Below are 27708 nucleotides of genomic sequence, written 5' to 3'. Positions count from 1 at the left end.
TTTTTGTCAGTCTGGTCAAATTTATCAGCACAACAACGTGAGGAGGTGCTGATGTTTACAGAGACTGGCAGCTTCACAAAGTATTGTAATTTTTAAAGAATTAAAAGTGAAACAACAAACCCCACTCTGGAAACCACCTGAAACTAAACTGAACTGAAAACAAAAGTAAAATACGAAACTAAAATAAAAACTAATGGGAAAAAACAACACTATAATTATGATTATAGTGTGATTGTAATTACGCTTGGTAATTACCACAGATAGACTGTATATTATAGCATAGCCTGTGCATTAAAATGCACTCATGACATCTTTAAAGGAGCATTGTGGTTCATTTAACTATTTTGAATTTGAATTGGATAAATAAAAACTGAAATCTCAAATTGTTTTCTTTTCTGTATATTTTTTTTATTTTTTTATTTTATTTATTTATTTATTTATTTATTTATTTTTTTAGGGTTTTTTTAAACCACCCCCACCTGCTGCCCAATCGGTGGCTCGGGGCTCCTTTGGTTACGTCTGGAAAGTTTGCATGGTTCCTTGCTAACGTTACATACAAACCGAACCGGGGTCACCTTTCCTGTTTTCTGAGCTTTTCTTTAACAACCTGCGGAGTTTTGGGGGAAGTATTTTGTCTTTTTAGGTCAGAGGTTTTGGTGTGAGTCAGTCTTCGGTGACCTGTGAAGCTCGGTGTCCGTGCTGGCAGCTGATTTATCGGCTCCGTGACAGATGATTGTGACAGTTGGTGGCTAACAGCGGGCGGATCACAGAGATAACCCGGGCGATGCTGCAGGCGGCTGTCAGGCGCAGATAAAAACAGATAAAATGGACAATAACGGTCAAAACGCAAACATGTAGTGTTAGCCACAAGAGGCTCTACGGCTCCGTTTTGTGTTGACACGACGACTGGAGGAGGGAACCAAAAAAAAAAAAAAAAAATGCCATCTCCAAGTGGACTTTCTGTTTCACGTTGTTGACGTTTCGCTGACTTTGACCTGTGGCGGCGTAGAGGAGATGTTTTCTGAAAGTTAGGCTGCTTTACTTCATTTGTGATCTGACAAACACACTCGTAGTCGCTTAATTACTGTAAGGAGTGACAAGCCAGCGGGATGATGTGGCTTTTAATCCGCATGTCGAGGTGCACCGGCGGGACGCAACTGCCCAAACTCAAGCTGAAACCCACCGGTGCTCACAGACTGTGGTGGCCGGACTACGGGCAGAGCTACCCGGCCATACGGAGGAAGAGAGATGCGGCGGCGGCCCCGACCCCTGTTTTCACCCCCTCCTCTCCACGCCTGGCCTTCATGTCGGTGCTGCTGCCCCGTAGCTCATCCAGAGCACTCTCTCCGGGCTGTTTACACGCACACCTCGGGGCCAGACGGACTAGGACAGGCACACACACACAGGTTGCCTTCTCCAGCTCCTCGGCCGGCTCCACGCCTGCATCTACAAGCTCGGTTAAAACACAGACAGAGAGGAGCCCGGGCGCCGACCACACTCCCTCTGGAAGATGTCAAAAGGATCCTGCAACTCGCTTACCCTGAGAGATACAGGCTGGGAGGTAAGCCGGCTGGATGTGTTTAGGTCTCTATCCAGGGCCGTAGCTCAGGAATGAGGTCCCCCCCCTCATAGAAAAAGACTGTGGGTGCCCCTTTACGCGTTCATTTATTGATTAATTAACAGACATGGTGATTTGAAAGTTAGGGGCATTTGGGCAATGCTCTTCTGATCCCATGTGCAAAATATCAGGGGTAAATCAATCAGATTGACTCTGATTGAGAGTTCATTTTTGTGTTTCCAAATAAAAGGGGGATGTAGGAGCTTGGCATGGGTCCTCAAGCAGGCAAAAGGAGAATCAGCTGCACTTTGGAGACAGTTAGATCAAAATATATTGAAGCCTGTCTCCTCTTTAAATAAACACCCTGTGTAGAATATGACCGACAGATGTAAAAAAAAAAACAAAAAAAAAAACACCCAAGGTACAATGCTCAGCTGAAAAAGTATTTAAAAGCCTTTTTTATTACTTGGCTAAGTATAATTTAAAAAAAAAAAAAAAACCTGGCTGCTGACCAACATGCTTCAGCTCCAGGAGCCTGCACTGCAGGGTGTATTTTTGTTTTGTTTAGTTTATGTGTGTTGTATGTAGGTAATAGAAGCTACTGTAAACTGGGATCAAATTCCTTGTATGCACAAGCTCATTTGGCCAATAAAATCAACTCTTTCCTGAGCCTGATTAATCTGGCCAAGTTTTATTTCTTTGTCTTAGATAATGCCACAGCTGCTGCGTCATAAATTTGCAGAGGTTTTATTTGTGGGTTTATTGGTTTGTCTGTGATTTTCAGAGATGTCATCCAAATCCTGATTCAAAGCCAGAGCCGTATGAAATAAAACTGTGAAATAATTATATTTATGCATTTGGGGACCACAATAGCTATTTTCATCCAGACACATGAATGGCCCTCTCCCTCACTTTGTTATCCGTTTACCTCCGTTACTTGGCAAGAGCTGCTTTGCCACTTAAAGCCCCTTTGGTGTTCTTCTGAGACCTCTGTTAATGAATATTTCATATTGGAACATGGATGATTTTCTGTAGTATTTAGCTCAATCACTGGCATAATGTGTTCTTCTTTTTATTGTGAAGCACTTTGAGCTGCAGTTCTTGTATGAAAGGTGCTATACAAATAAAGTTTTATTATTATTATTATTATTATTATTTCCTTTTTGGGGTGGGTCTTCACTTTGATAATGATCTTATTCTTTGCCTCTTTTCTCTCTTCCTGTATCCACACCAGCGGCAGTAGGCTTCCTAACTTTCTCCAGTGCTGTCACAATGTCAGCTCCATTCTTCCTGGGTAAGGTGATTGACATCATCTACAACACCGGGACAGACACAGAGACCATGGCGACCTCGCTGACATCGCTGTGTATTATGCTGACGGGAGTGTTCCTCTGTGGCGGGGCTGCCAATGCTGCCAGGGTGTACCTCATGCAGATCTCAGGTGTGACGGCAGGGAGGTTTACACTGCACATGCAAGAGCTTATGATGACATATTTAAGATTAATAATGCAACTTTCACATTGGCATCATTATATAACAAGCATTCTATATCACTGAGTGCCACAAAAGCGAAGATGTCAGACACATTGCAAGACGTAATTGTCTCATCTGTGTACCACAGTGTATAGTGTGTCAGATGCTGATGTTATTATATTAATCTTAGTAAACCTTGTAAATATAAGTAAATAAATGAACCTAGTAGATTATGTGGCTGTCAACAGACTACTCAACTGTTCTGGCCCATCTCCATTGAATCACTTTCTTTGTTTTTGTTTTCTCTCCCTTGGAAAGTCCCACTTAAGAACTTTCAGTTTCTCTTTTTCTTCTAACATCTCTGTGTTTGTCACCACAGGCGATCAGATCATTCGGAATCTGCGTGCCACTCTCTTCTCCTCCATCCTCAGACAGGAAGTGGCATTTTTTGACCGGACTCGGACCGGTGAGCTGATCAACCGTCTCTCCTCTGACACGGCCCGGGTCGGCAGCTCAGTCACAGACAATGTATCAGACGGCCTGAGAGCTGTCGCCCAGGCAGGTGCTGGCGTGAGCATGATGGTGAGAACATCCCTCAAAGTGGTTAGATGTGGGTGAGGGGTCAACAGACATATATGCATTCATTTTATGATGTGGAGAGAATGAATTAACTTTATACTTGCAGCTGGTGCCATGGAAATGTTTTGACTTACAGTGCAGTCAGTGCAAAATTTAGTTCCTCCTCTCTGCTTGAAAGTGAGGTGATCAGTGAAATCACCTGGTGGAGGTTTTAGTTAGAATGAAGGTCTGCAGCCTCTTGGCCCTCCATGGCACCATTTTGACACGTGTCCCATTAGCTTCTTTATAACGCCTTGAAAAAGTTTGCGTTTTTCTAGATGCAGTCACAACCACAATTATGCATTTTAGAGTAACCCTTGAGTTTTACAAACAGGGAAACATGAGAAATGTGATCTCAATCAAGAATGCCACTTTATTTCAAGAGCCTCAAAATGCCGATGATGTATTGGTATTTCAGTGCAGCCAGGGGGAGTTTGGAGTAAGACTAATTACTCTCTGTGTCATGGTTCAGAATCACGAAGTAGCTGTGAATGATTTGATATTGTCCTGTGCTGTTCCCTTACCTACTGCATACCATTGTGCTACTGCCAAGTATGTTGTACATTACTATTTTTGGACCAAAGGCTTGTTGGAGAAACAGGTTTGATTTGTTAAATTTCTTCTTACAACAAGGAAGCAGCCACATTATGTAGGACTACACTTTTCCTGGTACAATCCATCAGGCGCTGGAGGCACAATACATCTGTATGGATGAGAAAATTTCTATATATAGTTTTGACAAGCACCCTCAACTATGTTCTCATACCACTCCTCACCATCCTATCCTTCTGTCTGTCTGTCTCTCCTCAAATGTCACCATTCATAGACCAGAGTGTTGTTGACAAACAGGTTTTTGAAGGAGCACAACAGGATTTCCCTCTATTTTTATCTTCAAGACTTTATTTGTTCCAGCTGGGACATTTGGATGGAGCAAGACATGAGTTACCAATTTGTCCTCACAAGGATGTAAACCTATTTTCTGGTACAATGATCAGTGAAGGAAATGAATGAGATATCTATATAGACAGATAGATATGTTTAATGTATGCTCACCTTCTCTCTCGTTCTCCCCCCCTTTCCCATACCCATTCCTCTCTTCTGCCAGCTCTATGTCTCCCCCAGTCTTACAGGCTTCGTGTTGCTGATTGTGCCTCCTATGGCCGTCCTGGCTATAGTCTGCGGCCGATATCTACGCTCCCTCTCAAAACGAACACAGGACACTTTAGCGGAGGCCACCCAGGTACAGTGCACTTATCGTCACAGGTTAAACGCCAAACTGAGACGAAAATCTTATTAACAAAGGGGGAATATGAGGGTTTGAACAGATTGGGAGGGAGTCTTTGTCACGTTGGAGGCACCTGTTCCTCAGCAGCCTTTATTTGAGGATGTGGTAATTAAAAACAGGGAAGCTGTGATGAAATACGATTACAAAGTAGTTGGGTTAAACTCATGGCTTTGTATAAGCTTGTGTCTTTATAGAACTTTTGTTATGCTCTATATTTAAATAAATGAATAAATAAAATGATCTGCATTAGTGGTCAGTAAAGTTTCAGCCAGTTACAATGTTGAGGGCTGTTTTTCAAGCAGTTGGGTCTGTATATTGAGATCTAAATACTGTTTATATTCCTTTCTCATTCTGGTGCTTGTTATTTAAAAGGTTGCTTCAGCCTTATCTAGAAACGTAGGAATTACATATTTCTATTGCTATGTTAATGTCCTAATTTCTTGTAAGATGAAATAATTTTGGTGTGTATTATTGTGCCAGTTGGCGGAGGAGCGTATCAGCAACATTCGTACAGTCAGGGCCTTCGGTAAAGAGCTGTCAGAGGTCAGCGCATACGCACAGAAGGCAGACGAAGTCCTCAATCTGGCCAGGCAGGAGGCTGTGATAAGAGCTGGCTTCTTTGGAGTGGTAAGTTGGTGGGAGTGTGTATATATGACTATCCATTGTGTCATCTCTGGCCAGGCTGTAGTTAGCAATTTCCGCTTCATGATATATTTAATATTGATAATGCAACTTTCACACTGGCATGATTATAGAACAAGCATTCTATATCATTGAGTGCCACAAAAGTGAAGATTCAAAACATAATTGGCTGATCTGTGTACCACAGTGTATAGTATGTGGTCACCTTAATCTAAGAGGTTAAAAAATTATGCCAGATGCTGATTTTATTATTTTGATCTAACTTTGTAAAAATAAGTAAATAAATAAACCTAGTAGATTATGCAGCTGTCTACAGACTAGTCGACTATTCTAGCCCGTCTCCATTGAACCCCTGTATCCTGCTCTTTTCTGTGTCTTTCTTTTAGTTTTCTCTCCCCTGGAAAGTCCCACTTAAGAACCTTTCAGTTTCTTTCTTCTAATATCTCTCTGTTTGTCACCACAAGCCAACAGATGCTTGTAACAGAGTTTATTTCCTGTCAGTGATGCAAACCAAACCCACAGTTACACATGAGCTATTATACACAACCCTCTGCTAATTTTGCAGTGGTTGTCCCAATACCACAGATTTACCTGATGTGTTCAAACCAGACAAACAAATTACCACCACACAAAAATACTGAGTCACCTGATATGCCTCACTCCTCAGTTTGGAAAGCACCAAATGCCAAAGCAGACTAATGCTACCGCTTTGGCACACTAACCAGTTCTTAAACAAATTTATCTAGTCATTATGTACTTGGACATTGGATGTTGGTGTGAGTAAGAAGAACCTTTAACTGTCCCTGTGTGGAGATATAGTTGTTGCAGCACCAGAACTTAAAGCTAAAGCAGAGACAATGCAGCGAATGTTTTAATCGAGCAAATGGGTACCACGTCAGTATCACCCAACTGCCAATTAATATACTGCATACTTACATTGAAATACTGTACATGAATAAAAAGTATAAAAATCGATGCACAAGGTAAGGTAAGGTAAGGTAACTTTATTTGTACCCGGAGGCAGATTTGGGTGGAGGTAGATTTGGCTTATGTTAGGTTGTGTAAACTAACATCAGCAGAGCATACTGTGGCAGAAAAACTATGCATTATGCAGTAGGAAAGGAAATGAAAATTAAAGACTGAAATCAATTCAGGAAATACGTCTGTGTGAATGTGTGGTGAACCTGTTTGGTTTCATCTTTTGTCTGGGCATGTGTAAACACACAGCTGCAAGGCTAAGCAGGGAAAAACACATGAGGCACCTGCTCCTCCCCCGTGTTTTACATCATCAGTCGACCAAGTGTAAATATTTTGTCTTTGTTTTCTTGTCACATTGTTAGTGATGAGAAGTCACCACATTATTTCCCCATACCAGCAGGGCCAGAAAAGTGTATGCAGCTGCCAGGGGCCAGGTTGTGAATGTGTGTAATCTTCTCTGCAACTCCAAACCCCTGGCTATTTCTCAAAACAATAAATGTGTTTATTGTAACTGGCCAAATTATATTCACATTTAGTTGACTCAACAACCAGTGCATTGTAGTTTGTAACATCAGCTACTATCAAGAGAAACTGATAGTAAACCTGGACCATTAGCTTTATCCTGCAAGTGTGTCGATAGGCGGTGTGCATCAGTGCAGTTATATTACGAGTGTGTGTTTCATATCAGGCTGAGTGATACCAATGCAGTGGTATTATCAAATGCATGAGAGAGCAACAGTAACCCTAGTGGCTGTAGTAACACTAAGAGCTGTGTGTGTATGTGTGTTTGTTCGTTTGTTTGTTTGTGTGTGTGTGTGTGTGTGTGTATGTGTGTGTGTTTGTTCGTTTGTTTGTTTGTTTGTTTGTTGTGTGTGTGTCAGACTGGTCTCAGTGGAAACATCATGATCCTGTCAGTGCTGTATAAAGGAGGCCTGCTGATGGCCAACCAGCACCTGACAATGGGAGAGCTCTCATCATTCCTTATGTACACCTTCTGGGTCGGCATCAGTATTGCAGGTAACACACACACACACACACACACACACCATCACAGTTGTTTTTGTATGAATTTTTTTTGAGCTGCACTGGACAAGATCAAATATCACAATATCTTTGACCAAAACCTTGTTATTGATAGTAAGATAATATTGCACAGCTGGCTGTTGGTGCTTTCTTAAGATACACAAGAGCAATAGAACTGCTAAAATAGTGTCCGTTCAGGGAATATCACAATATTTTGATATCCAAAATCCAAGACGAGGTCTATTCTCATATCACAGTACCGCTATTATTGATATATCACTTGTTTGCGCTTGGTGTGTGTTTACTGATGGCGTGGTGTCCTCTGTTTATTGCATAGGGCTGAGTTCATTCTACTCTGAGCTAATGAAGGGTCTTGGAGCAGGAGCCAGGCTGTGGGAGCTACTGGACAGAAAGCCTGAGCTCCCTCTAAATGGTCAGCACACACACACACACACACACACACACACACACACACACACAAACATTCATATAAATACAACAGAGCCCAATTCCTGCTTGTAAACATACTGTAAATAACAACAACTTCATGGAATGGATATCTGTGGCCAGACGATATTAACATACTGAACATTCTTTGACAGATTTGGAAATATTTTATAGGTCACCATCATAATTTTTCCTTTGGGTCACTGGCAACATCAGAGAACCAGATGGTGGTGATTTTCACATACGTGCTTAGTCTCAACCATCCATCTGTGTTGCTGGATGTATATTCACTCTCATAATTGTCTCCTTTGCTATTCGTCACTGTGGGAATTGACTCACAGAGATGCAACGCCTGCTTGAAAACATGTATAGGCGTAATCCATCACTGCAAAACAGAAAAAGATCTTTTTGCCTGTTCCCAGCCAATAGACATAGCTTACAATGCTGTAATATTTGGTTATAAGCTTTGAAAAGAAATAGATATTATTAATCCTTGTTCTCTTTTATTTTTGTCATGGATTATGCCTCTCAGGCCAGCAGTGTGTGCCTGCTCGATCAGCAACAACACAGACACAGACTGTGTAACTATATGGGTGTACATAAACATCACCAGGGTTGCACTAATTGCTAGCCAACAACTAAGGGCAAATTAAGGTTAGATAAACTGAACAAAATAATGGGTCTTTCTCCCTCTGCTCCTCCATAGAAGGCATAGTCCTTCCTCCGGGCCAGCTGAAGGGCCAGCTGGAGTTCTGCGATGTCACCTTCGCCTACCCGTCCCGTAAGGAGGCTCCTGTCTTTGAGAACCTCAGTCTGCTGGTGCCAGCCGGCTCTGTCATGGCCGTGGTGGGAGCCAGCGGCTCAGGAAAATCAACCCTGGTGTCGCTGCTGCTCAGGCTCTACGACCCCGATGCTGGTGAGAGGAAGCACATTGTCTGTGCTCCTTATCCCTTGTCCACTCACCTGACCCTTCCAAAAAAATGTCTGAAGAATCATGTCAGACAAATGATTAACCTCTCCTCTCCTCCAGGTGTCATCACTATAGATGGGCACGATGTGAGGGATCTAAATCCCTGTTGGCTGAGGAGTCACATTGGAACTGTCAGTCAGGTAGGAAATAAATGTTTGGTTAACTTGTTAATGTTCATTGCAATAGTTCCCATGGCACATGCATAGCAGCAAGGCAAATACAAAATATGTCTCATTTAGGATGTTATTATAGCTGGATTCTATTCTGACAAGCTCGGGATTCAAAGACTACTTGCAGTATTTACAGTCTTTCACATTTGGCCCAAGAATGAACCACATTCAAACTGTTGCAACAAATGACTTGTGTTTGGATTTCCATTTCATTTGTTAGACTGTTTTTTTTTAAGCAGTTGGGATGGGCAGTTTAATGTTTTAAAATTCAGACAGACACAGCTACAAAACATTCTTCCTCTCTTTCTTTTTTACCCAATTTCATCCTTGGGGATCAAAGTATTTCTGATTCTGATCTCACTCTCTACCAGGAGCCAGTGCTGTTCTCCTGCTCCATCAGAGAGAATATAACTTACGGAGCAGTCGACCCGGACTCTGTGACCACAGAGGATATCTACAGGGCAGCTCAAGTGGCCAACGCCTATGATTTCATTCAGGCTTTTCCGAAAGGCTTTGACACCGTGGTGGGGGAGAAAGGAGTGCTGCTGTCAGGTGAGGGACTTTATTAAATGATACCAAGGCAACTACTACACTTACTTGCAGAAACCTTGCATCATTCAGAGGTCAGCTTTCCGCGAACTGAAGTGGTTTGCTCATTTGCCATGTATTTTGGACATTGTACAACATATTTTCAGTGGTTTGGCCCAGTCCCAGAATCACTAACCACATTCTGTCAGAGGGCTGTCCTGTCAGCGACTGCAGAAGGGGAAAAAAGCCAAAACTGCTTATCAAGATGGGCCAAGTAGTTATCACCACTGGAGCTAAAACTGTGCCCGTGTTGGCTTTAAGGCTTAACATCAAATCCCAGCAGAAACTTCTCTCCTGTGTCCCCACTACTCTTTCTCTCTGTCTGCTATCCAGCTTTAAAAATGTGGGTCAGACTGCCCACTTTTCATTTTTCTATAAAAAAAAAAAAATAGGTGATCTAAGGTTTCATAAAAGTCTTCAAGTACATTAATATTGTAAATGTGAATTCATTGTGGGACTCGCATTACATTGCATAGATTCGCAGTCAAATAGTTATATATTCAGTGATGGGGGCGGTTATTAATGTAGTCCATTAATACATTTCACCTGAGAATTATGCTTTTGCTGTGTCTGTCAGAGCACTGTGAACTGTTTTTAAAGGTGCTATATAAATAAAGATCATTATTATTATTGCCTTTTTTATTTTTATTATTGATGTTTTTATCATCATATTACCTCATCAAATTTGTAATCAGTAACATAATCCAAGGGATTACCCAAACTCAGAAATAAATTCTGAATACTTTCAGTGCCATATTTGAGGTACAGATCAGAAAAGGGATTTACAAAGTTCAAGAAATTTATTATTGATAATAATTTCACAAGTATCTACAATCAGAATCCATTAATTGTATAGATGACATAACAGGCAACACCATTGTATACCCAAGCCTGAGCATACTTTATACACTAAGTGACAAATGTGAGTTTTGTGTGTGTGAGCATATCTATGTGTCTCAAGTGTACACCTACCCAACTTACACACTTTTCAATGTGAATGTGTGTAAACATAGAGAAGTTAACTTGTGTCTCGTCTCTCAGGTGGTCAGAAACAGAGGATAGCCATCGCCAGAGCTCTGCTCAAGGTAAATACAGCAGCACACCATTTTGACTCTTGTTCCACATCATTTGACTTTTGATATCCAGCAGACTGGATGTATTTACTGACGTCCCAGAAATTAGATTTTGATTCCCACACTAGACCTTCCGGGCCTGATTTGGATATAATCAGGCTCCTTCAGGCCTCGTAAAAATGAGTGTGATAATGACCACATTGTGTGTATTCTCTCCCCTCAGAACCCAAAGATCCTGCTTTTGGACGAGGCTACCAGGTAAGAGAGGCTGACACATGATTGGTTAATAAGAATTTAAATCAACTAACAACAGATTTGATGTGGCCTTGCCTGAGACACCCCAAATAAACATCAGAAACAATAACCATTAAATACAACTTCCATGTTTTTTTCCCTTATCATGCTCGATAGTTCATTCAGTATTTTACAAAAGAGACACTTTCTGGATCTGATCCCATACAGAGAATCTTTAATGAACAGACAATCTTTGGCCGGCTCATCTTCTCTTCTTAAATCTCTCTTCTCAAAACTGTTTTGTAGGGTTTGTTTAAATTCAATTATACTTTATTAAGCATCCTTTTCTTATCTTGGGCATTTCCTGCTTTACTCATATGACTTTCACCCTTTTTACTTTTTTTACTCATGTTTTATTGCATCTTTATTGCACTTTACTGTTATTGTGTTTGAAGACGATACTTATGGTGATGATGGCCGTTATACTTGGAAGAGCTTGTTTTGTTTTGAGCTGGTTAGAGAGTCAGCTGCCCGGCGAGGTTGGTGCTAATCAGGTCTCTCTCCTCAGTGCTTTGGATGCAGAGAATGAGTTCCTGGTCCAGGAAGCCTTGGAGCGTCTGATGGAAGGTAGAGCTCTCTCTCCCTCTCTCTCTTTCTCTTTCTCTTTCTCTTTCTCTCTCTGTGTCTCTCTCTGTGTCTCTTTATCCCTCTCCCCTTCTGTCTCATCCTGTCCTCTATGTCTCTCTCCCATTCTCCCTCATATTGCATGCAAATCTAAAGCAGTGTCACAGGCCGTTCCGGGTTAAAATCCCAGACAAACCCAAATATGTTATGCCCAAGAAAAATCCAGGGGATTTTATTTTATAGTGCAACTTAAAGTCCAGTAACCAGTACAAAGGTCAGAAAAAATTAATATTTAACAAATCTGACTTTACAATAATAGAGAAAGCTGACAAGGCAAACAAAGAACAAGTCGTAGGTGTAATTCAAGTGGCAAAATAAGAAAAAACAACTCTTCCTTTTAACAGGGAGTCAGATTTACCAATCCCAGTACACAACAGCTAAATAAATAAGCTTAAGCAAGAAACTGCAGGGTGGCCTGCTGGGTATTTTTCACATTTTGCTCCAGGTTTTTATTCACAGGGATTAGGCATTATGGGCTGAGTGGCTGCAGGTACAACATGCAAATGCAAATAAATCTCTATCACATCCTGCTGTTAAATTTTTTGGTACAACATTTCCATTAATTTCTAATTGCGACTCTTGTCTCCTTCCTCACCAAAAGGCAGGACAGTTGTGATCATCGCCCACCGCCTCTCCACCATCCAGAACGCGAACGCTGTGGCCGTGTTGGACCAGCGCCGCATAGCCGAATGTGGCCAGCACACGCAGCTGCTCAGCAACAGACACGGGCTTTTCCGGAAACTGATGGAGAAACAGGCCTTCCTGCACGAGGAACAGAAACAGGCTCTACGCTGAGAAGGTGAGGCGGAGGAGGAGGAGGAGACACTGCTGGGAGAAACTGGCTTTTCTCCTCAAAGGGCTCAAACAGTCCCTGTTCTGAGAGGAGATGAGAAACTGGGCCTTCACTAATCGGAGGGCTAGAAAGACATTATACTAAAGGAGAGAGGAAATCAGGAGGTCAGCAAGAGACATGAAGTGATCCAGGGTTTTTGTCACACTTGCTGATGTCCTTACCCCAGTCCGCTTGGTGTGACGCTGGTCATTTCAGGAACAAAGAGTTGTGTTTTTGTTTTTTGTTTTTTCCAAGGAAGCATTCAGGTTAAATCCACACTGAAGAGAAAGAATTTGAAACATGAATCAGTGAATTCCTAGATGGTTAAAGGTTTCACTGCCACAGTCCGGGGAAAAAGCTTGAATCTCATTTTGAGTCACTGTACACACAGCGATGAAAACAAAGTTCAGACATGTGACAGATACGTCAAATGGCTCAGATGTGCTCTGTGTGCTTTCCTGAGCAGGATACTGACTGATGTAATTTACCACTCTTTTAAAAGTCTAGTGCTCTCTGCTGCGGTAGTGTCAAATAACAGTCTCTCTCTCTTTCTCTCTCTCTCTCTCTCTCTCTCGATTCAGTTCAATTTCAATTCAATTAGCTTTATTGGCATGGCTGCATATTATACAGCCATACCAATAAAGCATGGCTTTCTACTATGGCTCTATTACAGGGTAGCACTGCTACATCACCATAAATGTTTTTATAACTGAACCAGAAACAGTCCATTATGGCATATACAACACTGCTGAATATATTTGTTTATATATTTGTATCTAAATATTTATTTGTAATTTTTAAACTTGAAGCAAATTTATGTAGAGCCTTTTTACAGTTTTTGATTTAACAAAGTACTGACACATCTTGAAAAATACGGCAGTTTATAGAGCGGCTGCCCTGTCACGCAAAAATAATGGAAAATGAGGGTTTGAATATTGTCACAGAAAGCATTAGTGACGCTTCTGGAAAATGACCGCATAAAGAATCTGAGGTGAGCTTTCAGGTTGTGTTGGAGAGACAGTCCAAGATACACTGAAACTGCAGGGGAGCCCTCAACATGACGACAGTATATTATCTCTGTACCATGTTTTTTTATGGAATGGCACCACTGGAAGCCAACTTTAAAGGAATACTCCAGTGTTTTGGGGAAAAATCCCCTTTTTCCAACTTATCCAAACTGAGACAAGATGTTTGATACTGTTTTCACCTCTGTATGTCCAATGGTTTGGTTCCTATGGGTAGCATCTCTAGTTAGCTTAGCATAATGCCTTGACATCTATGGGAGTCACAGCAACTGTGAAGCTGTCTTATTTACTCAGTGCATCATGTGTATTTGAAATACACATCTTGGGATTTATCCACGCAAAATGTTGGAGTATTCCTTTAATAACCTTGCTGTGCAGTTTCATAAGCAACTACAATCTTGCATTGAGCATTCCTGTCTGCTTTCTGGCTTTTCCGACCCTCCTCTCTCTCTCTCTTATTTTTTTTCTTTTTTTCCTCTTCTCAATCAGGGACATAGACTTAGTGAAGCCTATTCATGCTTTTGTCACACTGGAGTTGCCACAATATCAACGTTCATTCCTGGGTCACCAGTTAACTGTTAAAAGCCTTTTTTATAAAAATAACAATAATAAAAATACACTCTTGTTTATGTACCTGTGAAGGTGTTCTCCGCCATGAAGCAGAATGTATTCTCATCCAACTCTCCTTGTTAAATAAAGCTAATAGATCGATAGGTAGAAAGAAACAAGCAGTAAATGTAAGTCAAAAGAGACTGAGCCCAGTGTGTTTGCATTCTGTGTGTGTGTGTGTGTGTGTGTGTGTGTGTGTGTGATTCTGACAGTGTGTGGTAAAACTGTCTCTTCCTTGTTCTAGTCGCTGGTAGGTGTTTACTCTGTGGGATCGGTACTTTGGCCAGGATTAACCTCCATATAAACACCTCTAAAGCCAGCTGGAGGCTGGCCGTGGTGCCGTTCAGCAAGCTAAACATCATAGTTGGTTTGGAGAGGCTTACTAAGGAGCCGGGACTCTCCAGAGCAAATATTTAGCTTGTAAATGGCCACTTCGCTGCTCCGGGGGTAGGCGAAAGGCGGGCAGAATGACAAGACCGAAAACTGGACATGCGTTTACTTTTTCCTGCCCGTCCTGCAGTAAAAATGCAGTCAGCTTGAATTCCCCAGCTGTTTCTTGACAGTAAGCTCACTCATCTTTTGCCTTACATTGGAACAGAATTTACATGGAAAGAGTTGTGATTCAGAGACATTTAATGCATAATTGCATAACATGGATTTAGTGGCTTTTTTTTTTTTAACCTATGGTGACAGCCTTATTCAAGAAAAATAATGAATGACATGACTTTTGCCTTATGCTTATTCTGGTGCTCAGTGATGGGCATAAGAGAAGCAACAAGGAGCAGGGACACACACACACACACACACAGATGTTCTCCAATATTGTCTGTTTTATTCAAAATGGGTTTATTAGTCTGTGGCTCGAACCTTGCGAGCACTTTCCTAGAACAGGGATTAGACTGGAGACTGGAGGTCTAAATACATAAAGTAGACCTTAATAAGTGTAAAGCAAGGATGTGATTAGTGTGTGTGATTTTTTTTTTTTGTTTTCTGTCATACAAGTGATCTTTATATGTCTTTCATCATATGACTGAAAGGCTTCATATTGTGGACGTTGCTCTGAACGTTTATTCAAAAGTGAATTTGTTTCTTTATTTGTCAGGTATCAGAAACTTGAACCAGTGCTAATGAATGTGTGTCATACTCTGTTTTCTGCAAAAAGGTTTAATTGGCTTTGAAATGTCTTACCAGTCACATCATCATGGTTTTCTACTTGGATTCATATTCCAGCCTCTGAACATTAGCTTATAACGAGGATGGAAATGAACAATTCAACACAGGCAGCGTGAATAATATAGGAACAAGGGAGTGTGAAACTGAATGATACATTGATCATAGCCACTGCAAAAATTTGAAAATGCATTGCCTCATAATGTTGTAAGTGTATCATGGTCATTCCCTTTGGCTACACAAATTTTAGAGACCACATATACAGTATTTATTTACTACAGTGTGTGGATGGTAAGACAGCAGAATTTGGATGAGTATAACTCCACTCTGTGTCTCTTCACATGATCATGATGTGTTTTTCATTCATTTCTTTTCTTTGAATTTGCTTTTTTTTTATTCCATTATATTTGCAAGCACTTTTTACAGGCCTCGCAACGGATTTTTACATCTTCACATGTCACATATCACATATTGTCACATGTTAGACGGCACTGGATTGTGGTGTGTTGTGGTTGCAGAGCTAAATGTAACTCGGCCTTTGTCGGCCATGTTGGCTCCAGACATGCAGCTTCACACCACGCGGCCAAACGCAGTCAACAGCTCTTTGGTTTCCCTTATTGAGGGAGGCTGGTAATGTCACCAAACCTTGCTGATCGATCATTACACACACACACACACACACACACACACACACACCTCTCACTCCAGACAAACCGAAGTAAATGCTCAACGTCCCTCAGTTGCTGATGGATTCCTGTCTCATTACAGCCACAGAAGCAAGATAGGGAGGTATTTTTTAAAAGTTTTGTCATGAGTTATAAATAATATGACACATAAGATGTATGATATAATGTATGATTTTGTGTTTGCTAAATTATTATACATGAAGAAAATAAACAGAAATGTTAGTATGATTTCTTGGTGGTTGTGGGTTTTATTTTTGGGGGGGGGTTAGTGGGTTTAGGCACCACTACTGCCTGTCACTCTCCCAGTCGCCTGTGCACGTAAGTAATATAGCAGAGCTTACACGAAAAATGTTGATTGTTTCAGCCAGGGTTGAGTTCTACTAGGTTGTCGCTGTACTGATCACCTATTGGATCCTACTGCAACCCTCATGGCCGGATGCAGCAATTACACCTATTATAACCTTTATTCAGGATTTCTGTTTGTTTTTTAGGAGGAGTGGACATCCTAGCACTTGTCATTTTTCTCTACAGTATGACCTGCATGATCAGCTCACCTTTATTCTTATCACTGCACTGAACACTGTCTCATAAGTGACCTTGATTGGGTTGTGCAATGTGTCAGTGTAACAGTAGATGGCACTGTTGGCATAGACAGCAGGCAAAAGCTAAGCATGGTATGCAATTATTCAGCAACATATTCACCACTCAGTTCAGGGCCGGGCTCAACACCCAGTCATCACACAGACATTAGAATTCATTCATTTGTCAGTGATCAAGTATTCAACTATTTTTAATAGTTTGGATACTGTATGATTATCTTAAAAATGTACATCAGCAACACTAGGTAACTATGTACTCTGCATGCATAGGGTGTATCTGGTGGTATATACACAGATCACAAAAGTGGTACATGAATGCATCAGGAACATGTGCAAAAAAAATGAATGACTGATTAGTGCGTCTTGGCCTTGTGAGGCGCTTTAAAGTGTGAAAGTCTGTCGAGATAAATCAGACACACTTCACCTGGATCAAATATGTGAAATTATGCTCTATACTGTTGCTATGGTGTGAAAACATACACAAGAGGCAAGAACATGCAGTTAAAATATGTAAAACACAATTCCTTAAAGCAGTTTTAATCCCTGTTATTGAACATGTCTCTCTCTCAAGCCACAAGGATGACATGTGTTCTCAAATTGAGTGGCATTCCCCCTTTAAAAGCCCCGGGAATGTCCCGTGTTGGCAGTAAGTGGACAGAGTCGACCCCAGCAGTTGTGCTCCTGCTCGGCACAGGACGGCCCGGGCGGCCAGGTGCTGCTGAGGCCGGCCTGGGTTTCCAATTCCAGCTCCATGTGCTGCAGAGCCACTGCTCCCTTCACTTTCCTGTCAAACTGTTAACTATTTCAGGAAATAGGAGGAACAGAAGTTTGAACCCATTTTGACCATACTTAGACTGAGCAATATTCATTCCCACACTCCCTTAGTGTCACTTTATATTTACTCAGGAGGTGAATAAATCTTATCCAACTTGTCAACTTGTAATCCAAACTGAAACTCTAATATTGCTGCTGTAACAAAAATCTAGAGCAATGTATGGAAGAATTTTTACTGACACTTATGGCCAACAGTGGTTCATTCATGATTTTAATCATGAATTACACACAGAAATTCATGATTAGTTTCTGTTTCTGGTCAAAAGGCAGTGCCATGTCAGACAGGCAACATTTGAATAGCAAAAGGTAAATATTTCCAACAGCTAAGATCATATATACTGTATACTTCATGAACACATTGTTCCTCATTATGCCCATTATATCATCCATATTGGTTTTATCTATCTTTCCATTCGCTGTCCTTACTAAGAGCTACATCGGCCTCAAAGAGTTTCCCATATTCATGGCCATTTGTTTTTCTCTGCTCTGCCACTGCATGTGCAGGTCCAGTCTTCATAATCTTGACAATCCTTTTAGGCTTTTTACCTTTTTGACCATACCACATTATTCTAGGCTGCATCAATTTATTGATCACTTGACAATATCACACAAAGCCTTGTATGATTGCATGAGGCCATAAAAACAAAATGAGGAGCGCAGCATGGACCGAGGAAAATGATTCATTATATGTTGCATTTTTGTTCAATATTTGAGCAAGATCACAAGGTAAATGTAAACTGTGCAGTGGAGCCGTTCTGTGTGGCTCTAAAGCAGAACAAGCACTCGTATTTGACCAAATGTACCCAAACTAATTCATCTCTAAGTAAAGAGGAAGGCAGCTCAAAGGGGATATCACACCACCTCAGACCTGTGGACACAGGCTCAGTAGCATGTTTTACCCATTTACTATGAAAGAAATCAAGAAGTTCTCCAAAAAGTCTCACTGGTCATGCGTCCTGCTCCCAGTTCTGTCTCTCGGCCACCAGAGCAGGAAGCCAGCCGCCGGCCTTTAGCGGTTAAAAGAAAATCTCCTTAGACCATTAGAAATATTCAGGTAAGAGTCCCTATCTGCACTTTCACCCCCCAGCCCTCCTTACCTCCGCAATGAAAAAATGAAAAAACGGGAAGAGAACTGCGTGCTTAAACAGCAAAAAATAAATGTCATAACAAGTTTAAAAAAGGAATTAATGCCACTTTTTATTCCCTTTTAACTGGCCCTTTTCAAGATTCACCTCAACATCCCCAATATCCTCATTCATTCATTTTTGTTGAGCAGACTTAAATGATGGCCACTCGTGTGCAGCAAGTGCCAGCAGCTCAAATGACTGAACCGGGCATGTGCTGCTCTTGTTACTTTCTCTGAATCTCTCTCTCTCTTCCATATTCGCTCTCTCTACAGAAGTGTCTATGTTTTAAAAAAAATAATAATAATGATAGTAAAAACTTGCAAGGTAGAAAGCGGATGCAAAGTTTCCATGAGCCATCAGTGCCATGAATGAACCCGCTTCCATACAGAGACATGCACATGAAGCATCCAGTGTCCCTCGACCTGTCCACATCTCTTGTATTTTCACTGTAACTTCCATTTAAATACTACTACTACTACTAATAATAATAATAATAATAATACATGGATAAATAAATAAGATATAAAAAATACTGTAGCTTTAAAAAGATAGAGCCCAGCCCATTCTCCCTTTCAAAAGTCACCATGAAAAGCGTCAGTGCTGCCTGTCTCTGTCTGTCCCCGTCCAGCTGGCTCGACCACTCGTCCTCTGCCCTGCTCAAGTCTTCCCCTGCCACCTGCTGCGTACACCCCTTCACCTCCCTCACTCTCCTCCTCCTCCTCTCCTGACTCCCCTGCAGTTCGATCCCCATCCCCCTTGGCCCCTCTGACCCCCCCTACACACACACACACACACACTCCACCCTCTCTCTCTCTCTCTCTCTCTCGCTCTCTCTACAACAACTGCCAACACTTTTACATTTTAGGCATATCACACACACTCATCCAGAACTGTTCACAACTAGTGAATAAAAGTAGCTGTGCCCCCCCCACCCACGCACCTACGCACACACACACACACACACACAAACACACACACACACACTTTCACTCTCTGCTTCGTTCTGCACTCCACCCCATTTTCTCATTTCCTCCTTTGAAGTTTTGAGTTATTCTCCCCTTCTCTCCTTCCCCCTCCTCCATTTGTCTGCTCCTTATCAACTTTTGTATCTGTTTTTTTGTTTGTTTGTTTTTTATTGTTATCATTATTATTATTGTTGTTGACCATCGGTTTGCACCACACAGGATTTCCTCTGCCACCCGGCCTATAAGAATTAGTCTGACAAAATGACACTCTTGGATAATCTGGGGCATGACCAGTGAATGAATCCTCCACAAAAAATCCGCCTAAATGCTCCTTTTCCAGTTCAACTAACAGCAGGTCTATTTAAAAAAAGAGCCAAATCAGCTGATTTAATATTAAGGCATGTTTCCACACTCCCTTTGTCTTTATATTACCCTTTATATTGACTCAGGAAACAACTATGTCATATCCAACCACTCGTCATGCAAACTGAAATGTTTTTATTGCTGCTGTAACAAAAATCTGGATCAGGTTAAATATCAACCTTCATTGGCAATATATAGAGATATTTTTACTGCCACTTATGGCCAACAGTGACGGGTTGGTTCATGATTGATTTTATTTCTATTTGTGATCAGAAGGCAGTGACCGTGTTACACAGGCAACGTTTAAAGAGCAAAAGGTGAATATCTCCAGCAGCAAAGGTCATGTATACTGTATACTTTACGGACGCATTGTTCCTCATTGTGCCCATTATATCATCCATACTGGTTTTTAATTTTCCATTCTCTGTCCTATTACTAAGAGCTACATCAGCCTTAAAGAGTTTCCCATATTCATGTCTATTTGTTTTTCTCTGCTCTGCCACTGCATGTGCAGATCCAGTCTTCATACTTCCCAATTCATTTTAGTCTTTCTACCTTTCCACGTCTCTCTCTCTCTCTCTCCTCCCCTCCCTCTCCACATCTCTGTATCTCCCTCTATCTCACCACACGTCTCCACCAATGTCTCTCTTTCTCTTCTTCTTTACATGTCTCTCTTCCTCAGCTATGCATCACTTTCTTTGAGTTTATTATAAGCTCCTTGGCACCTCCCACAGCCCTCCACTCCCTCTGGCCTCTCACACCCCAACTTAGACCCCAACACACACACTGACATACACACGCATGCGTGTGCACACACTGTATTGGTTTCCCTACAATCACACATACACACACACACACACACACACACACACACACACACACACACACACACACACAGCACACCAGATCTCCTCCCATTAGAGTTATAATTAATCCAGCGCCTCCAGTGACAGAGCAGAGTAGCTGCCACAGATACAGTTTCAGCTGTTGGCTCAGGCTGTTTTAATGGTTTTTCTCCTTATTTATACAATAAGCAAACGAGGAGTATTTTTCAGAATTAGGACCGTTACGCTTTGCAGAATGCCATATGCTTCATAAAACTAATAAATAAGTATAACGTGGCATGTTTTGCAATGAACACATATGATGATGCAGATTTTTTAGTTATAAGTTGTAACAACAACAAATAAATCTAGCTCCAAAATAATTTGCCGTTGTAGCATAAATAAGAACAACATCTCACAATTTTGCAGCTGCTTAATGCTGATAAACAAGGCTTTCCCCCTGCAGGTACAAAGTGGAAATGTGTTTTGGAGCCCACGTGTATGCAGAAGGAGGTGATGATGAAGGGTCCTATTTGCAAATACAAAGAGAGGTGAAGTTTTGTAGGCTCCAAAATGGGCTCAGCTTCATTCGTGGATTGAAAAGAGAGTTTGAGTCCATTGAGATGTTTCATTTCATCATTTACAAATATTTGGAATTATCATGTTATGATTAAAATATTTAAAATAATAAAATATTTTCAGCATTTTTTTCCCATAGAAGTTTGCCTACTCCAACAGCATCTATCAAACATTTGTGTGAGTTTGTATGAGCTTCCTGTGGTCTATAAGTGGTCAATAAGTGTGATTTGAACTCTGAATTGGGACTTTGTGGCTGATAGCCCATTGCCGTGCGTCCTGGCCGTGCCGTGTTCAGGCCCCGGCCCCCTCTGTGGCCTAAATCTGTTCAGATGAGGGCAGCATTTTCCCATTTTAAGGCTGGATGTGGCCTAGTAGCACCAAATCTATAACCCTGCTTGGTAGCAACTGTCGTCTCCGGTAGAGACCCCCATGGTCCGCGCGCTCCTTATACGGCCCTCGAGGTGGGACCGCGAGGCGCGCTCAGGTCCGCGCGGGGAGGTCAAAGCGACAGTTCCATATATGGCGCGCGCTCTCTCTCTCTCTTCCTCTCTCTCTCTCTTGGAAAACTTCGTCGGGGGCGCGCAGCGTCACTCGCCTCCTGATCCTGTACTGAAACCTGATGGAGTTCCCTTCTTCCTTTCCCTAGGCAGGCTCCTTACTGCCCCCACCCCACCCTGCCCCACCCCTCACCTCCTCCTCCTCCTCCTGCTCAGCCTGTCAAGAGCCTAATATGGCAGAGGGCCGGGATGGGGGCCAGTGCTGAGGGTTGTGAATGGTGGAACTTGGGTATATAAGGTGGACAGACGGTAGGGAAGACTGTAGCTGGTTCAGCAGCAGCACTGGTTGGGTCGTTCTCTCTCCGAGCCGCAGAAACACTCTTAAGGTAAGAGCCCAGCTATCGAACCAGCTACCCTGGAGCCACACGCTGAGGAGCAGGCTAGGCCGAACAGCAGCAACATTGGAGACTCTACTGGAGCAGAAGCTAGGCTAGACTCTCAGTGTCAGGCCAGATAGGACCAGACAACATGGGAATATCTACTGGAATAGGCTAGGCTTTAGGATCCCACGGGATGAGATGGAAAAGTCCTGAAAGAAGGCTTCATAGTCCGGGCCTGGGCGTTTGGATAGACCGAGAGACTATCATAGAAAATGCTGGGCAATGCTGGACTGGAGAACCTCCGCAACAGGAGTGTCTCTAGGCCTGAGGAGTATATGGATAGATTGATTCTGATCAACAGAAGCATCTTCTCAACTCCAGCGCTGGAAAGATGCTGATGCTGCAAGGCGCCATGCGCCTCCAGCCCAGTTACGCACAGAGCGAGGATAGCTTGCTGGAGAAAACGTTATCTTCTTAATTCTTAAAAACAACTCTTAGAGGACAGCAGGAAGAGGATAGCTTACCTGATTGATAAAATTACTTGAGTTAGTTGATTTGTTGATCAGTGAGAGTAGATCCACATTTCCCAAGTTAGAATACTATACAACATAGCGTAGCGCATCGGGAGGCTGACAAAATCCACATGGGAGAGCAGTCATGGTGTTGATTGATGGACTAGTCTATGAATAGTGTTATTTTGGTCGCCATGGTTCGCTGTTTAAGTGAAATCTTAGTAGGGCTACGCATAGCCACGGTCATGCGTAAAGGTCTGATGCTAGTGTGCCATTGACGCGTTTAGGGAGAGGCACGGGCCTAATCCAGTTCACACTTAAGTAAATTGTATTGATATTATTTTTAGCCTTTAAGATGTAAATCATCTTTTTCTTTAGAGCCTATGCAAAACTGGCAAAACAGCGAGTTACAACAGTGAGTGTCAGATTAAAAAAACAAACAAACGTGTAGGCTGATTTTACATTTAATTTCTGTCACATTTTTATTTATCATCAGGTCAAATGAGTTTACTGAGCTGAACTAATTTTCTTTGCTCCCTCTCTGCCACTCCAGAAGCCAACATGTGTGACGACGATGAGACTACCGCCCTCGTGTGCGACAACGGCTCCGGCCTGGTGAAGGCTGGCTTCGCCGGAGACGATGCCCCCAGGGCCGTCTTCCCCTCCATCGTCGGCCGCCCCCGTCACCAGGTAAGCAGCGGAGACAATCTTGATTCAATAAGAGGCTGCACAGGCAACATTTTGAGGGAAATAGATTATAGAACAAAATCATAATGGCCTAACTTCGAATTGGGAAAAATACAAACAAACAAATGAAGTCTGCTATTGTTTACAGCAGTCTATATCTAGATTGCCTCAAAATGTTTCCAGTGGAGACAATTATTCCTCAACAGACTACACCTAAGGCTAATTTTAGAGACACAATACATATTACTGTATTTTATGCAATCGAATCGGAGTGAGCACTAATTTGGCCACACTGCTGTGCTGGTAAAGCGTAAAACGTATTTATAGGAAACTAAAATCATAAAGTATTTTTATTTTTGTTTAACTGGAAATCATCAGGCAGTAACATTGCGTGACATTGTATGTTTCTGCGCTAAGATATTTAGCCCAAAACTGTGATCTTTTTGCTCCCTGAGACAAAATTAGACACATTAATTGACAGCCAGGAACAATTTCTTGTTCTCAGTCCGTCCGTCTGTCTGTGTGACCCACGCTGTTATTTGGCACATGACGTAATCGTCACCATGCCTGCCTTTCGGCGCCCTGCCATACAGTAAAGACTTTAATCTCTGCCAGAAGGTCATATCTCTCCATATCTATAGGGATTATTTGTCGGCCCCCGCTAACCCTTTACCTTCTCCTGTCCTCTCTTCTCCCCCCAGGGTGTCATGGTCGGTATGGGTCAGAAGGACTCCTACGTCGGTGACGAGGCTCAGAGCAAGAGGGGTATCCTGACTCTGAAGTACCCCATTGAGCACGGTATCATCACCAACTGGGACGACATGGAGAAGATCTGGCACCACACCTTCTACAACGAGCTGAGAGTGGCCCCCGAGGAGCACCCCACCCTGCTCACTGAGGCCCCCCTGAACCCCAAGGCCAACAGAGAGAAGATGACCCAGATCATGTTTGAGACCTTCAACGTCCCTGCCATGTATGTGGCCATCCAGGCTGTGCTGTCCCTCTACGCTTCCGGCCGTACCACTGGTAAGACTTACAGCACACAGCTATTAACTTTACCACCAACTAGGACATGCAACTAAATCATAACACAGTGAAGAAACACTTAATGCCACAGCTTTAGTAGGATAACTATGCAAACATTGATTCTAACACATAAAAGCAACACTATAAGTATCTAAGAATCACAACACATAATATATTTACTAATGCGCCATTTTCACGTTACCATTTTACGCACAGCTTTTACGCACAGACGCTGAACAGTTCCAGCCCTGTTTATTGTAATTTCATGGCGCCTATCATTTGACATATACTAATAGTTATGCAATTTCAAAGTCTATGCACTCACAACTCCTATTGCCAGTACACATTTTCAACTTTACGCATAGCACAGATGTAGTAAATGTATTTGTGTCACAGGTCATCTTGGTACCTGTTCGGCCTTTACTGAATCTGTTCGCCTTGCCTCTCTCTAGGTATTGTGCTGGATGCTGGTGATGGTGTGACCCACAACGTCCCAGTCTATGAGGGTTACGCCCTGCCCCACGCCATCATGCGTCTGGACCTGGCTGGTCGCGATCTGACCGACTACCTGATGAAAATCCTGACTGAGCGTGGCTACTCCTTCGTCACCACCGGTAAAAATCTCATTTTTCATACATAGCCTACCTTAAATAAACACAAAAATTGACTGATTTTTTAAAACTATAAGTTTAGATCACAATCTATTGCATCCCCTGATTATGGCCCAATATTAGCAGTTTGCCTTTACGCACAGTGTCTGTCAGGATTGTTTGACACTCTGAATTAACATCACTCTAACTTGTCTCCATACAGCCGAGCGTGAGATCGTGCGCGACATCAAGGAGAAGCTGTGCTATGTGGCTCTGGACTTCGAGAACGAGATGGCCACCGCTGCCTCCTCCTCCTCCCTGGAGAAGAGCTACGAGCTTCCCGACGGCCAGGTCATCACCATCGGTAACGAGAGGTTCCGTTGCCCCGAGACCCTCTTCCAGCCTTCCTTCATCGGTACGTGAGCTCACCATTTAATTTCAACCCCAAAATCAGTAACATTTGAAGCGGTCATTAACGCTCAGCTGGATATGCGCCCTTCCTAAAACACTTGTCACTCTCACCTGACCAGGTATGGAGTCTGCTGGTATCCACGAGACTGCCTACAACAGCATCATGAAGTGCGACATTGACATCCGTAAGGATCTGTACGCCAACAATGTGCTCTCCGGCGGTACCACCATGTACCCTGGTATTGCTGACCGTATGCAGAAGGAGATCACTGCTCTGGCCCCCAGCACCATGAAGATCAAGGTAGATACCACACACACACACACACACACACACACACACACACACACACACACACACACACAGAAACATAACAATTAAGAGATAATACACTATAATGGATGGTGATTTTATATTTCACGCACAAGTTGGTCACTATCAAGTAGCTACACAAGTGAATTTATTGGATCAGTCAGTGTTAACTGAGTATCAAGGCGATTTATTAATGCCATAATGTCCATATTAGTTAATTTTATTTTATTAAGTCAAAAAGTTAGTGCAAAAACCCAGTTTATCATCACTTCAGTGCATCGATGCCACCTTATTAATAAACACCTTCTTCCTCCACTAGATCATTGCTCCTCCCGAGAGGAAGTACTCCGTCTGGATCGGTGGCTCCATCCTGGCTTCCCTGTCCACCTTCCAGCAGATGTGGATCTCCAAGCAGGAGTACGACGAGGCTGGCCCCAGCATTGTCCACAGGAAGTGCTTCTAAATCCTCCATCTTCTTCTCCAGCTTCTCCATCATCTTCACCACCAGCTATCTGGAGATCAAGCGAGGAGGAGGACCACCCTCTGCGACACAGCGACACTCTGCTGTCAACGGACTGTCGGCCTGCGCTGTTGACACTTATATGCATTTTTTTATTCTTTTAAAAGCTGCATATTTTATGGCTATGTGTTGTCTGTGTTGCATGAAAAACAAGCTGTGAAAAACCAACACTGAACCATGCATCCAACCCCAAAAAATTTAATAAAAAAATCAAATAACAACGACATGTAGCCCAGCACATGTGAATGTAAGTGTATATACATGACTATTAATAATTTATTAAAGTCCATTATTTGGTATTTTTCCACCGTGGTCTTTTCTTTCTAACAGAGAGGGAGACTATTGGGGAAAACGGCAAAGAAAAGAAAAAGAAACATATTTGGACTACTAAAATCAAGAATTATCACACGGTGTACATCTGGGAATGTGGAGGATGTATCATCCCCGGCCCTAAAAGGAAGCAATAAAGCAAATCAATCTGCCTTAATTATGCAAAGGCAATGAAACACTGACATGTTTTACAGCAACAGTGGGCTAGCCTACCAATAAGAGTCTTCTGTGAAATATATTCCCTCTAAAACGGGAATAATGAACCGTCACAGTTGAAACAAACCCCCAGAGCGATGAAACTGAGCAGAACGGTCTCATGGAAAATTACTTACAATCAATTATAATCTGCTCGCAGCTAATAGGCCTATATTGGCATTAACCAACCAAGTGATCAGGTCCGATGGGAAAGTGAGGCTTGGTGGGTCCAAGGGAGTGATACATGGGCTATAAAATAAAAGAGAGAGAGAGAGAGAGAGAGAGAGAGAGAGAGAGAGAGAGAGAGAGAGAGAGAGAGAGAGAGAGAGGGAGAGGCTGGCTCTTTTGGCTGAGGGCTGCTGGGTAACAGAGGCAGTGTAAGGCGACCCTCCCATCCTCCAACAGTCGGGACTTTGACTTGCCAGGAATGTGCCGGTGCAGCAGCTCCACTTTAGACCGGGCGGATCAGTAGCATGGGACACCCGACACCCGACCCTGAATCCCGTTGAGCTGCCTGCCTGTCCTGCCCGGCTACATACAGCACAGGGCCCAGACCATCTTTAGACAAGAGCCCGTGTGTAAGTGGGACATCTCTGCAGCCCTGCCTTATATGCATGGAAACGCGCAGAGGGGGATCTAGCTGTGGGTTGGGGTCTGGACTTAATTAACACAATAGCCATCTTGGGCGCTCCGTATTGGGCTTCCATAATGTAGCCTATACAGCATTATTAACTTGGTTATTAGAAAACCACCTCCAATGACTGGCTATAGCCGCCTCACAATTAAAGCAAGAGCTCGCTGAAAGCAAAAACACAGCCAACGAGCCATGGGCTTCTCATAAAAGTCATATACAATTAACGGTTCCATCAGTCTAATTAAGTCACCATCCTATTA

General features: G+C 42.5%; 2 protein-coding genes across 2 annotated transcripts; both read left to right on the top strand.

The window, feature by feature from the left end:
* The first annotated feature begins 542 nt into the window (after positions 1 to 542).
* abcb10 (ATP-binding cassette, sub-family B (MDR/TAP), member 10) lies at positions 543 to 16293 on the top strand. The gene is given in 15 exon segments (XM_030047229.1): positions 543 to 1475; positions 1477 to 1561; positions 2793 to 2999; positions 3411 to 3613; positions 4755 to 4889; positions 5415 to 5561; positions 7436 to 7571; positions 7915 to 8010; positions 8731 to 8940; positions 9055 to 9134; positions 9536 to 9716; positions 10794 to 10837; positions 11049 to 11083; positions 11628 to 11686; positions 12345 to 16293. Coding segments are annotated over 15 exon segments (2178 nt in total). The 5' UTR covers positions 543 to 1109; the 3' UTR covers positions 12539 to 16293.
* Positions 16294 to 22164: 5871 nt separating this feature from the next.
* On the top strand, positions 22165 to 26511 carry acta1b (actin alpha 1, skeletal muscle b). The gene is made up of 7 exons (XM_030047310.1): positions 22165 to 22239; positions 23299 to 23435; positions 24134 to 24458; positions 24911 to 25072; positions 25272 to 25463; positions 25579 to 25760; positions 26089 to 26511. The coding sequence occupies exons 2-7, from the start codon at positions 23307 to 23309 to the stop codon at positions 26230 to 26232; spliced, it is 1134 nt and encodes a 377-aa protein (XP_029903170.1). The 5' UTR covers positions 22165 to 22239; positions 23299 to 23306; the 3' UTR covers positions 26233 to 26511.
* The last annotated feature ends 1197 nt before the right edge of the window (positions 26512 to 27708 follow it).

Source organism: Myripristis murdjan, chromosome 3 (genome assembly GCF_902150065.1).
Source record: "Myripristis murdjan chromosome 3, fMyrMur1.1, whole genome shotgun sequence".
In the NCBI taxonomy this organism is placed as follows: domain Eukaryota; kingdom Metazoa; phylum Chordata; class Actinopteri; order Holocentriformes; family Holocentridae; genus Myripristis; species Myripristis murdjan.
This window is presented reverse-complemented; position numbering and strand designations above follow the sequence as displayed.

Bases quoted from the DNA above. Each gene is read 5' to 3' on its own strand.
- acta1b (XM_030047310.1), top strand. From the start codon at position 23,307: ATGTGTGACGACGATGAGACTACCGCCCTCGTGTGCGACAACGGCTCC. The intron at 24,459-24,910 runs GTAAGACTTACA...GCCTCTCTCTAG, and splicing joins CGCTTCCGGCCGTACCACTG to GTATTGTGCTGGATGCTGGT. The intron at 25,464-25,578 runs GTACGTGAGCTC...TCACCTGACCAG, and splicing joins CTTCCAGCCTTCCTTCATCG to GTATGGAGTCTGCTGGTATC.